This window comes from Dufourea novaeangliae, unplaced genomic scaffold, assembly GCF_001272555.1.
Source record: "Dufourea novaeangliae isolate 0120121106 unplaced genomic scaffold, ASM127255v1 scaffold205, whole genome shotgun sequence".
In the NCBI taxonomy this organism is placed as follows: Eukaryota; Metazoa; Arthropoda; class Insecta; order Hymenoptera; family Halictidae; genus Dufourea; species Dufourea novaeangliae.
The window spans coordinates 1,221,737-1,235,448 of NW_015374106.1; the positions used below are offsets into that span (position 1 = coordinate 1,221,737).

The window sequence follows — 13,712 nt, forward strand, 5'->3', positions numbered from 1 at the left end:
AAAAATCGATACTGTCAGGCAACACTGTCTTCGCGTAGTAAATACACAAACCCAACTTGATGGTAATGGGGAACAAAATTTATTTGTGGGTATTGCCGTTAGATGTCATATTATTAAGCTGTTCCAATTATCGATTATGTGTTTTCGTTAGTGTCCGATTGATTACATCAGCGCTTCGATCGATTCGGAGTTGGCCCCAAAGGAGTCTCCCCCTTTAACCTTAATCTGAAGCATCGGATATTTTTATTCTCGTGAAATCATATAGATACACGTAATATGAATGGAATATATATATCACTTCATTTGTGCTAATAATACTCAGAATGCATGCTTTATCGGTAACGTCGGATATTGACACTAAAATGGTAACAGGGCTACGTAGTCCTATGAACGTGGGACAGAAAAAAGCATTGGATGATAGGTCTATTCTATACCTAGTCGGTGGTTGCAATATTCTTTGACACTAATTCTAGAATTTTCAATGTGGTGCCATCTGGTGACGACTTTTGGAACTAGATCAAGAAGTTATGTATTTAGTTCCAATTTCCGCCACTAGGTGGCTACCGTAATTTTGACAATTTCCCGATTTTGCACTTTTCCCGTCATTTGTGAAATTCAAATTTCGCGCCAAATTTAACTTAAAATTTATTAAGTGCTTATTGACTGCTTTATTGAGAAAGTCGTAAGAAACCGTACAATCTACAATAGTATTTGATTAAATTTAATAACAATTGCTACAAATACTACTTATATATACGATTTTATAATACATTTATAATAATGTTTGTATGTATTTAGCAAAAGTAGCTTTAAATACTACTTATGTATACAACTTTACAATACACTTGCAGTGGTATTTGTATAAATTGAGTAAAGGTAGGCTTAAATATCTATTTATTTATTTATTTAGTAATGTTCACCTTAAGGCATTATATGACTTCCTATACCAATTTCTATACTAGTTTCTATACTCATATAGAACTCATACATCACTTCATACATTTTCTTTAATTCCTTTATTTCTTCCTTATCTATATACCATTCTCCTTCATTCTTCCCTACTTCTTCGCTACTTAATTTCTCCTTTCCCCATCATCTTGCGACCTTTTTCGTCACTCTAACCCTTTCCCTGTCTCCCTCGCAATCTCTTTTACCTCTCGTTCCCATCTCCTCATTCCTTCACCCTACTTCTACTTAATTCCTCACAGTGTATTCCAGTGTACCAGTTTCCCTTTCACACAGTCTACCCTCCGCTCTTTTTCTCCGCATCGAGTAAAGGCGATGGGCACGATATTCTGTCCCCATAAAATCATTAAGTTGCAAAACGACCTCCGTTTCGGTAGCTGAAACTGTAATTTGGGACGCTTAAGTTGCTTCAGGACCGTGTAACGTCAATTCGGGATGGGTTACCTGCAGTTTAATTCTTTCTAATATAGTAATTTCTATCGAGTAGAAGGCGATAGAGCCTAAATACACTTGCCTAAATACACAGTGTACTTCTGATAAAATATTGTACGCAGAAGTTTTAAATATCAATTCGCAAATGACGTTTGCATCTTGAGATTCAGGCCGCTTCTAAATATGTTAGGGATCGGCAAACAGTCTTAGTGTACGGACCACTGCCTGTAGTCTGTGTAGATAATCAACGAGCAGAGCGAATTAATAATAGCTTGGTATGCACAATGGATGGCTTCAATTTAAGTCTATTAATTACGACGCGATGAATATGTAAGGATGATTTGAAGTATGAATATGTAATTGACATTGGAAAAATGAATATCTAATTATGATTTAAGTCTAACTTACTGTAACTTAACATAGTAGTAGAAGCTTTGAGGATGTAGACGTTGATCGATGTCTTCGTTCGATGGAATTAACTGATTGGAAGAATATTTTTAATTATACAATACACATAGAATACAGTTAGTAAAATTCAGTTAGACGAATAGATTAATAAATTACATTAAACTAGTAAATAGACAATAAATGAATTAAAAATATGCACAGTAAATAAATAAACAATATGCACAGTAAGCAAATTACAGTAAATAAATTAATCATATTCACAGTAAATAAATTAACATTATGCACAGTAAAGAAGACCTAAGTCAGATGCCTGCCACATACAAGAGGTTAGTAACAAAGAGAGAGAAAAAGTGTGAGACGCGAAAAATTTTCGACTGCTGCGCGTTCCATGCGGAAAGTGGGGATGAGATATTACGGACGGTCGACCGTTACAGGTATCACGCGTAGGTAACTACGTACCACTTTGTTTTTTTCTTAGGCCAAAATGAATTGTTTTTCTCGGCTAGATCTTCCTTGAAGGGCCAAAATAACTGGTACGGCCGTGGTACAAAATCAGGTCAATAAACTTAATCTAGAACACGCAGCAATTTTTCAAATGTATGTTTAAAACCTCAAAATGTATTTTATAGTTTAAAGGGATATACAAGTCACAGACGAAGTATATCACAGGTTTAAGGAAGTTATTTGTTTCTTCATTGTTCACAATTTTGAACGTACATTGTTAGGCAATCGAGCGCATATGTTTTTAAATGTGCACTGCTTGATCCTAGCATTTATGCAATTTTACCTATAATTCAAAAATATGTTCCTTCAAAACCGACTATCCTCACATTCGTAAGTGTACAATGAGTAGGGAAAAAGAAAACTCAAACTGTTCGTATTAATAATATTATTTATATTATTTAATATTACATCTTAAGTCTGTATGTACAAGTCAGTTCTACTTTCCCGTATTTCGCAGGAATTCTTTTCATTTTACTTTCTACATAATCATTATTGCGTTAGCTAGTTTCCATGTGGATAGTTTTAGTAATACAATTAATAATTTACAAGATTGTACACACATACACAGGGGGAGGGGTCCAAGGCCCCGTTCATGTTACGGCGCTATATCATACGTTACATGTACATATATAACGTAGAAATTTAAATAAATAATCAAAGATTCCCGTTCTCGAGTTCGTTTCCTTACTAGAAAAAAGGGAAGCGAAAAAGAAATCGCTTACCGGTATCGGCAACAAATGAGATCTGTCGGTAGCAAAATGTCGTGTCGTCGAAATGTTCGGGCGGATCAAACATCCTTACGTTAAAAAATATGAAATTAATCGATTAATATTCCAAATATTCCACCAGTAATACTCGCAGAATAAGTATACAGGGTGTCTCGTGTATGAACATTGCAACAAAACCTCATATTTATTGTTTTGTTATGCTTTATTACATGTTGCTTATTTTTAATAAATCCACAGAAAAAAACATGAAGTTTTGTCACCACATGTACACATATAATACAAACTGAACAAACATTATTTGCAGTTTTTAATTTACTAGGAACACACGAATTATTCATTCGAAATTGGCGCCTTATAAGAAAACAATTTATTTTGGTTTTACCACCATTCTAATGCCATTCGATCAATTTTCATTGCAAAGGCACTCTACCATCGATGGCGGGACACCAACAACGTATCACCCTGTAGGTTTCGGAAATACAGACTCCTCTCGATTATTGTCCCGAACTTGGGTCTGCGCCAGGACAATAATCGTATAGAGAGAAATGCTTCAGATCCTCGTAAATTCGTTTTTTGCCAGAAGCCCAAGCCTCGAGCAAAAAAAGCGAAGGGACAACAAAGTATACGCTTGACAGGTTTCACACACACCCCATCCCCTCCTGTGGTGGAGATAACGCCTGGACAATAATCATGTAGAACAAGCCAGACGATAATCGAAAGGAATCTGTACAAAATTCGAGCTACTCTGATATTATTCGGTAAGAATTGCACCTCATTGTCGTTTCATTCTCGAAACGTTCAAGGCTTAAATATCATCTGTACAAACTTCTGAAATGCATTCAGGCGAAAGATCATAATCTTGTAGATAAAAAAGATCTCTCTTTTACATTTTCCTTGTCGCAAAAGCTTCGATCAACGAACTTTTCGTTACGAACGGACGAAAGAATTGTATGCGTGAAGACATTTTGGTGAACGATTTTAATATCCATCCAACACTGTGCGTATCGTGGACGATTCGATCGTCGAGTTCATTATTCGCTTCTTGTCGACGAACGGGAGGCTTAAGTAAATATTACAGGTTAAAAAAAAAGAAGAGGAAGAAAACAATCGAATAAAAAGAAAATGTCTCCTGACTAGAAACTTGCATGGTCGAGCTGCAGGAGCTGGAAGGAGTATATTGGCAGTAAAAATTGTCGCAGAATCGCTCCAGAACCAATCCGATTCACTCCGGTAATTTCTTTCGAGTCCTGGAGATTATGGTGTCAGCGATCGTTAATTAAAATTTATCTGTGACACACGTGGGCGGGGCTATATTATAGTTCCATATGACCCAACGGACGTATAATCGCGATCCTTCGAGGGATCCGCGAGGATTAAGGCACTTCGTGGCTCGTTCGATTGATCGATGGTCGTTCGACGATTTTCGTTTCGTGAGGATTTATCCACTGATCGTTCCTTGATTTATGTTTCAGTGATCGTCCCCGTGAAAGTGACCGTTTCTGTTCAACGGTTGCCTCTCTGGCGCGTCGGATGGTCTGTTCCTCTTAAAGAATCCGCACTATTAACAGAAATGACATACGTGGTTAATATTACTGCATGGTTAATTTACGAACAAAGTTATGATGACTTGACTGTGATAACTCATTGAAGATCAATTCCTTTAACGTTTTCTGTAGTAATTAAAAAAGGGTTAAAATTTTATTAAGATTATTAATATTTAAGAAAATAACGTTTAAAGGAGTCTATAGTGTTCGTTAATTAATACAGAAAATGTTAAAGAAATTAATCTTCAGAGAATTACAGTAAATCCTTGATGAGTGTTCGAAGGCTCCTTGACACTAACAATCCCAGATAGCACATGACGCCTTAAAGACGCCTATTTTAGTCTTCAAGGCGTCGTGTGCTCTCTGGGTTTTGTAGTTAGACAAAGTCGTTCTTTTTAACAGCTACACACAAGAATAGTCTTCGTTGATTTTTGCATCTAATTTCAAGTTTAGTGATAGTTTGGAGACATTCGTTTCACATCAATAATTTCCTTCAAAAATGAAACATATTTTAATAATTATAATATTTGACTAAAATACGAAAAAATTGTGTACTTTAATACGAATAAGTTAATGCCAATAACAGGTAAATCAACTTTATGTTAACACGTTGTATCTTATACAGCGCAATTGAATGTATTTTAACGTCTACTGAATCTCCATATAAATGTTAACACAATTTTTATCAAGACTGCGTATAATAATAAAGAATCCTTATTAAAGACTTTTCTACCTTCGAATCGAAAAATTATCAAAGTTGCTCCACAAAACAAATGAACATAATCTCTCCATCGAACAACCTGTTTCGTAGATGATACTTTGGATATAATTTGCATAAACAAACCTTGTAGAATTTTCATATAAATGTTAAAACAATTTTTACCAACACTCCATATAATAATAAAGAATCCTCATTAAAGACTTCCCTATCTACGAATTAGAAATTATCTAAACAAATTTGTTAAACCTAGCCACCTAAAGTGACTATCACAGTTGTTCTACAACAAATAAACGTAATCTCTCGAGCGAGCAGCCTGACTGATATATGACACAACCTACATAATTTGCATAAACAAACCTTGTGTAGCAGGTAAATAAGCAGCAACAGGATGATCGTTCCGGCGCAAGCAGATAGAACCACAACCCACAGTGGAATAACATCTGGCGCAGATGGTGTTATGCTAGGCTCGACGTTCGTCTTAATTACTCCTGGACGGCCACTTTCTTCAAGGTCCTCGCGTCGACCCTGTATCTGGCTCCGATCCAGACCTCTTGATCCTTTTTCAGAGGACCGACAACGCACCTCAACATGACACACCTGGCGGTATCGCAAGGACTGGCCGGTCCCTGTGTCCTAGGATCACTGTCATAATCAGTCTTGCCGTTCAACTCACTCTCCTCCGCGAGAAGATCTTTCTCCAGGTCCCTGGGACGTCTGTGTAGCCTCTCGAACTTCTTAAACTCCTTCACCTCCATCACGTCGCTCTCACGTCTGATCCTGGCGCCAGCGCCTACACTTTGCGTGTTAGTCTCATCGAACGTCTCGCGATTGTCCCTTCCATGGATCCTGCTGCTGACTCTCCTATCCTCTGTCTTCTTCTCTACGTGAGTACTGGTGTACCTGGACTCATAGTCTACATCGCCAGTGTGGTTGGAATCCTCGTCCCAGGATCTGCTATACCCCTTCGACTCGTAATCATTACCCCTGGCTTGCTGACTTCCACGTGGATCACCCAACGTGTAAGAGCGTTCCTCGGTGTACGTGAACGAGCCTTGCAAAGGAAACCTGCGGCTGTCCTTCAGAACGATGAAACCTTTTCCATGGGAGTCAACCAGAAGTTCACCCTCTATCCTCAAGAATCGACTGTCCCGAGACTCGGTAGCTTCAGAGACGTAGCTGGTATCCCCATAACGATTTTGAAGAGGGAACATCGAACCGTCTTGGAACTCGATATACTCTTTCTTATCCGCAGAAGTCCTAAACCTACCCATGAACTGAACATAGTGCCTGCCCTGTCTGTCGTACAATTTGTGACTGGACGATTTCGACAGGGATCCAAACAACGTCTCCAGCTCTTGCGCCGAGCTGACGTTACGCAGATGGAACCCTAGTTCACCGCCTCGAACGGTCTCCTCTCGATCCCCAGTGACGAATCCGCTCTCTGATCCAGAGGAGACACCGTAACGTCTTTCCTGCTCGTGCACCTCCAGTCTTCTTCGTTCTTCCTCTTGGCGTCTTCGTATCCCTTCTTCTTCCAACCTCCTTCGTGTTTCTTCCTCTTCGTGCTGTCTTCTCTGTTCCTCCTCCTCCTTATATCTCCTCCGTTCCTCCTCCTGTCTTCTCTGATAAAGCAGACGATCCAGATCCTCTCGCTGCCGTTGCGCAGCGAGCTGTTCCTCCTGTTTCCTCAGTCTCTGTTCCTCTTCCAGTCTCCTCAGTTCTTCCTCCTGGCGACGTTGCTCCTCTTGCTGCCTCAACACCTGGTACCTCTTCTCGCTTTCAGTCAGCTCAGAGTCGAACGAGCTGGAAGCGGTGCGGCCTCCAGAGACGCTGGTCTCACCCCAGCGACTCTCGATCGTCTCCGAGTGATTCTCTCGAGTTCCATAGTGTTCTTCCAGACTGGGGACTCTAGAGCCCAGGCTAGGCTCGTCACCGGTGCGGAAACCACCGCCCAAAGCTCCAGTATCCCCATAACCACCGGATTCGGTGTGGAAGATCACGCCCCGATTGCTACCAGACAGATTTCCGGTGTTGATCGAGCTGGTGCCAGAGTTGTTTTGCGTGTACGTGGTGACCAAGACATCGGGCTTGTCGCCGGTCGTTGATAATTGTATCCTCCTGGTCTCGCCAGTAACCACATTGGACGAAGATGAGGTCGAGTGACGAGTCTTCTGGATGCTAGAACTGTCGCCGCTGTTGATCTCGGTTTCTTCTTTCTGGTTGGCCTTCTGCCGCTCCGCGTCGAATCCTCTTTGTACATTGATCGTCTTGCCCGACTGTGATTCGTCCAAGATCACACCTGATGGATCCGAATGGAGGGAGTACAGTCTTCTGCGTTGATCCAACTGTAAAGGGATTGAACGAGTTAGAGAAATAGATACAGATTTCAGAACTCGAGAGAACTATAAGTTCGAGATTTTGACTTCAAGAAGAAAGAGTAGTCGACTTAGAAAACTACTATAAGAAGATTACAACGGTGCAACATAGCGGTTTCACAATCACATGGACTAAATTATCGCGTTCTACTCGTATCAATATCTACCACTTATTGATAGTCAGTGAATTATAAGACCAAAACAACCCACCTTAAGACTAAGATAATTCGCGTTAGCGCCCTCGCAGGCGATAGGCCCAGAAGTTTCCGGCTGCTCCAGCAGGTACAACAGTTCGTCCCCAGCTAAAGTTTGCGCGGGCCAAATGAGGAAGACTTCCGCCTCGATGACGTCGGACGGGCCCAGATTCCGAATCGTATAATTGTGCGTGACAGCTGGGCCAAACTCGATCTCGGTTGTCGCGTTGGTCTCGCTGGTATAATTGTCCGGCTTGTACTGCAGATCCTTCGGTTTACTCTCACCGTCCACACGTAGATCGGTCTCGATCCAGATTGGCAACCTTAAAGTGTACGCATTGTCTTCAGATGTTGATGGGTTCTCCGGATTGGTGGTGTTCACGTCCATTTCGAATTCGTAGATGGGCTTCATTCCGTGGGACGTGACAGGTTGCAACAGTACCCTGAACTTGACCAATCCATTTTTCTGCAAAGGATTCCCAATGTCGCAGCGAAGCGTGTTGTTGTTCGACTGTTTGGGCGCTGAACATTGCACAGGCACACCCATCGTCTCGATTTTCTCCACTTTAATGTAATCAATTCCGGCTGGTAGTTTCAGGTGGTAGGTCGACTCGAACGCATCCTCGCCCATGTTTTGCACCAGGACGTCCAGTTCTAGGCGCTTCCCAGATCCCAGAAGGTACTTGAGAACGTTGGACGTCACGTTCAGTTGTAGATCCGGTATGCACACGTTGTCGGAGCCGCAGTTCTTTCGGATGGTTAGAGAGTCCTTTCTGGATGTAGTCGAGCCTAACACTGGACGGAGAGGAAGCCTTGGATCCCTTTGTCTGTTGTCCTCGTACCGTTCTTCGTCCAGGCTCATACGCATCTCGGCGTCCAGAGAGGTTAGTTTGTCACGAATGTTTGGTGTTACGTATACCTGTCGATAGTACGAGGAAATATTTTTATAATGTACGAAATACCTACGATCTATATCTTACCAACTTATAAAACCGAAGGAACACTATTGTAGTGTATAAATTTTTTAAAATTTAGAATTTGTTAATTTGAAAGTTACAAAAGAAATGGTCGGAATCTTGGTAAGCAATTAATAATGCGAGGTACTACATCTATGATAGGTGGAAAATCGTATTTTGAAAAATTTTATAATGCTATGAAAGACAAAATACGCGTTCGAAGCTTACAGATGGTCAAATAGATTATACGCATGAGGGGAATAACTAGACTACGGACGTTTATGACTAGACTAATTTCCAGAATTTGGTATCAAGCAAAAGTTTGTTAACTTTATAAAAGATTCCATCAAGTTTCAAATTACATAAAAATTATATCCAATTTTATAAAACAAATCGCTGCAATGAGTTTTAAGTAAATGCTGTAATTGCCCAAAATCCACAAACTACTAATAATTATAATAGATATACTATTTTAAGAACTTTCCTATTTACATATGTATATGACCTGTTCAAGCTTTCTGACGTTTTTGTCAATGTTAAGGAACATGAAAGCTCTCGCAGATTGCTTGTTTCTCAAACATCTTACCCAAAAACTATTATACAAATTGGGTCACCTTATATTACAATCTTGGTATACGTCAATATTACTGTCAGTGGACAAAAATGGATTAAAGTAAAATTGCATGGTTGTATGGGAAGCCTCCTGAAACCATACATCTTTACTTCAATCCCTTATTATCTACAGATAATAATATTGACGTAAGGCAAGATGATATCAGGTGACCCATTCTGTGTACAGAGAAACCCAAGCAATGAATTAATCTAAAAAAACATTTCGTGGCTGCATTTAAAGAAAAGAATAAAATTACACATAGTAACTAAAACGGTACACAAAAATTCACAAAAGAAATACAAATATCTGGAGCACCTAGGTTTTATCTTCGTCCATTTTACAATAAAGTTGTAGCCAGTTATATGTGACAACCTCTACATACTTTCAACCCTACTAAAATGAAATTATGCACCACACCGATCACGTGAAACCATTCAAATTTTTATCGTCCAAAGAGTAAAAAAATTCATCCTAACCTGAACCGTGCGACAGAACTGACGATCTCGATCCACGGTGATCGAGCGGTTCACATACTGGATATTGAAGTTGTGCTTCGAGAAGACCCCTTCCCCGGTGTACTTGAAGCAAGCCCTCAACGGGAAGCAGGTGACCCTGCTACCATCCGAGAGCGTGCAGTTCCGATCGTCCAACGAGATCAGTTTCGACTCCTGATCGAACGTCACGTACGAGTCCATTTTGATGACTGGTCGGGATCTGAAGAAGACCGCGGTGCCAGACTCGTAGGCGCCGACCATCAAATCAGGATAATGGTTCCCATCAAGGTCAAGGCCACCACCGACCGAAAATCCAAAAGTCTCCACGGGAACGTCCAGGTTTTCGGCGTAGATCACCTGGGAATACTTCTCCAGGACACCAGCGGAGGATCCGTGATAGATGTAGACGGCACCACGACCATGAAGACCACCGTATGGAGCACCCACGACGAAGTCACCATAACCGTCACGGTCGATGTCCCCCAGTGAGGCCAGGGACAAACCGAATCGACCGCGGTTGCTCTCCCCGTCTCTGGATAACGATAAGCAATTATCACGGTTGAGTTCAACGATCTGGGTGACACCCTTAGGACCATTTTAGATGATGTTATTAGGTGTAGAAATTAGTTCGTGACCTTATTTTCGTAGATTTGTTGTTTATTTACAGAAAACCAACTTTGAAAATATTCAACGTCATTTTCTGTATATTTACTAGGGGTGTGCGAATACTCGTAATTTACAAGCTGAGCTGAATTCGGTTCAATTACTCGAATCGAGTCGAGTGTTTGAATTTTCCGAGTACGTCAAATCAACGAACTGTCTGAAAAAAATGCAAGTTACTTGAAAAACTCAAACGGCTCGAATATTCGAGCGCTCGTACGACTTCGATTTACTTGAAGATGAATATTCGAATTGAATTACTCGAATACATTCGAACAGATCTTTGACTTTCGTGTTACTCGACAATATTCGAATTGCTCGAGTTAATCGGATATTTATCTATTTCCTATCAAATATTAATCTAACTGTAAGGAAAAAAAGCATTTCATGAAATAAAAATAAAGCAGAAAAATTAAATTAGAATCTTACATTTTTCATTATTACAGTTATATTAGTATTTGATAGTAAATATAGAAATATTCGAGTAACTCGAGCAATTCGAAAATTACGAGCGCTCGAATATTCGAGCCGTTTGAGTTTTTCAAGTAGCCCGTATTTTTGTCGAACAGTTCGTCGATTTGAATTAGCTCGGAAAATTCAAACACTCGACTCGGCTCGACCGACCGATCATTATTTAAATCGAAATTCGAGTGCTCGAATAATTCGAGTACTCGCACACCCCTAATATTTACACCATTTCTTAGGGAGCTGACGAATCGTCTCTCGAAAAAAATGAAGGCGGTTTTGAGTCAATAGTTAATTGTCGGGGCCATGAATTCATTTGTACATCTAAGATCATATTAGGTCGTTGCACGTGAAATGACCGATTTTACTGATAGGTACGATTGAAGGTACTTTCATGACTGGGAATTATTAACGTAGCTCCTGGTTTTGTTGCAAACTTACAGAGTGTACTCGTTTCGAAGCACTGTAAGTTGGGGTAACTTTTATTCAGTCAGGGGTAACTGTGTCCCAAAGTCAGAAAACAATCATTTTCGAGTTGCAGGTATTTTTCTGTGAAATACCTTTTCACGTAAAAATCAATTTCATTTAATAATTTGCAAAGCTGCAAAATCGAAAACGATCATTTTCTGACATTGGGACAAAATTACCCTGACTGAATCAAAGTTAGCCCAACTTACGGTACTATCTGACATAAAAATAGAATTAATTATGTTAAATATTAAAGTTAAGTAATGTAGAGAATCGATCTCTAAATTCTAATTGTATGTTTGGTCATTTTTTCCACGTGCTTTAAACGACGGACATTTAAGTTAAATTGATAAATAAATTTCATAAAGGTGCAATTTAAATTTCTCCTAAAAAATGGTATTTACTGATGATAATATTCGACGAAAAGATGGCAGCTAAAAGTGTCTTAGAAAAATCATCTTCAAAGTCAGTATGATAGTTATCTAATGAACATAACATGAATGCAACACGTATTTCAATGGAAAACGTGTACAGTAAATCCTCGATAAGTGTTCGAAGGTTCCCCGACACTGATAAGAAGAGGTCCCAAAATGTAACGCTGACTTTTTAATGAGGTTTAGGACAGTGTGATAGGGCTTGGAATTCTGAAGCCAATGATATTTGTTTCAGCCGCATATGGACATTAGTTTACAAAATATTTAATGTTAAGTGCTGAGGAACCTTCGAACTCTCATCCAGGATCTACTGTATTTTATCTTACGTTGTCTGATAAGTTTTATATAATACTCAATACCTTTATATTGTTTTTAAATATTAATATTTCATGCACGAGCATTTATAGTTTCATAATGATTTGAATATATCAAAAAATAAAGACTAAAACATGTGAATAATATTCCGTCATTTAACAATGTGAAAAAAGTTCTGTTTAAGAGTCGTCTGAATAGGAACTGTGAAATACCTAGAGTCGACTTTGCGGAATTTTTCAGGTCCGGCGCCTTGATAGATCACGTACACCCTTCCGGTCTCGATGGTCATTTCCGGGTTATCTGGCACGGTGTACATAGGCGCGCCAACTATGAGATCGTCTAAGCCATCGCCATCAATATCACCGGAAGCGATAGCATAACCGAAATAAGCTCCCATTTGCTCGCCCGTAATATTACGAGGATTCGTCATGTTCGAAGTAAAAAGGATGACCTACGATCAGACATGAAAGTAATATTAAAATTCCAAAAAGTGTTCACTTTTCGCAATATTTCTTATCGCTAGATTTTAGATGTTCATGCAAATTTCCATTTACGTCTTACTAGAATCAAATTTTCAAATCTACTAAAGGATTGACATCGTTATGTCAGAATCGTTTCCTCGAGAAAGCAATAAGTTTCAGCGCGACACGCACAGTGGTCCAGAACACCGATTTAGCAGTTCAGAAGCTTAAATTGGGTGTAAAAATAGGAATATCAAAACCAAACTTAGTAAGCATGTATTTAATGTTCCTCTTTCTTAAAAAAATAAAAAATTAATAAGTAATGTTTGTTAATAATAACTTTTTTATAAACAAAATAAAAAAAAAATTTGTTTACGGATTTATCATTGTCAATTACAAGTTCTCGTATATTATTCTCGAAAATTAATGGACTTCTTAACCAAAATTTTTCTTCTGGATAACGAAATTTCGGATATTAAACAATCAGGGAATGCTAGTAATGTATGGAACAAATCAATAATTGTTTTAGTTCAGGACAATCTTTTATAAATTTGTATGAAGATTAGACGTATTCACCGTGTTCCAGATAGCTTTAAAATTCGAAATTATGTTGAAAAAAAAAAGTTTATTTGCAAAGGTTTTGCAGAATTGAGGTTTAGCGGTAATTAACTATTGATGCCGGCTATTGCTGGACTTGATTTTTTATTTAATTGTTACTTTAACTCTTATTTATTGAATTACGATTAGTTCGAAGTGCGCTATTTTGCGTCTAAACAATAATATTTTTTGTTTAAGTTCTTTCAGCCTAGCAAGTAATAGATACTGAAGTAAAATCACCGATTGTCATGAAAGAAAGAAATAATAGTAAATAATAATAAAAATACAAAATTAGTATATAATATTTATTCAATACTAATTTTCTATAAAGAGGAATACAAAATTAATTTTCTTCGTATGAGTGATCGTTGTCTATC

General features: G+C 38.9%; 1 protein-coding gene across 1 annotated transcript in view; it reads right to left on the reverse strand.

Annotated features, from left to right (window-relative positions):
* Nucleotides 1–4,426: 4,426 nt before the first annotated feature.
* The window catches only part of LOC107190848 (integrin alpha-PS2-like), a 173,172-nt gene continuing 163,886 nt past the window's right edge, over nucleotides 4,427–13,712 (reverse strand). The window contains 6 exon segments of the mRNA XM_015579733.1: nucleotides 4,427–4,596; nucleotides 5,661–5,786; nucleotides 5,789–7,648; nucleotides 7,889–8,791; nucleotides 9,918–10,467; nucleotides 12,490–12,728. Coding sequence (XP_015435219.1) covers nucleotides 4,507–4,596; nucleotides 5,661–5,786; nucleotides 5,789–7,648; nucleotides 7,889–8,791; nucleotides 9,918–10,467; nucleotides 12,490–12,728 — 3,768 coding nt within the window. The 3' untranslated portion in view covers nucleotides 4,427–4,506.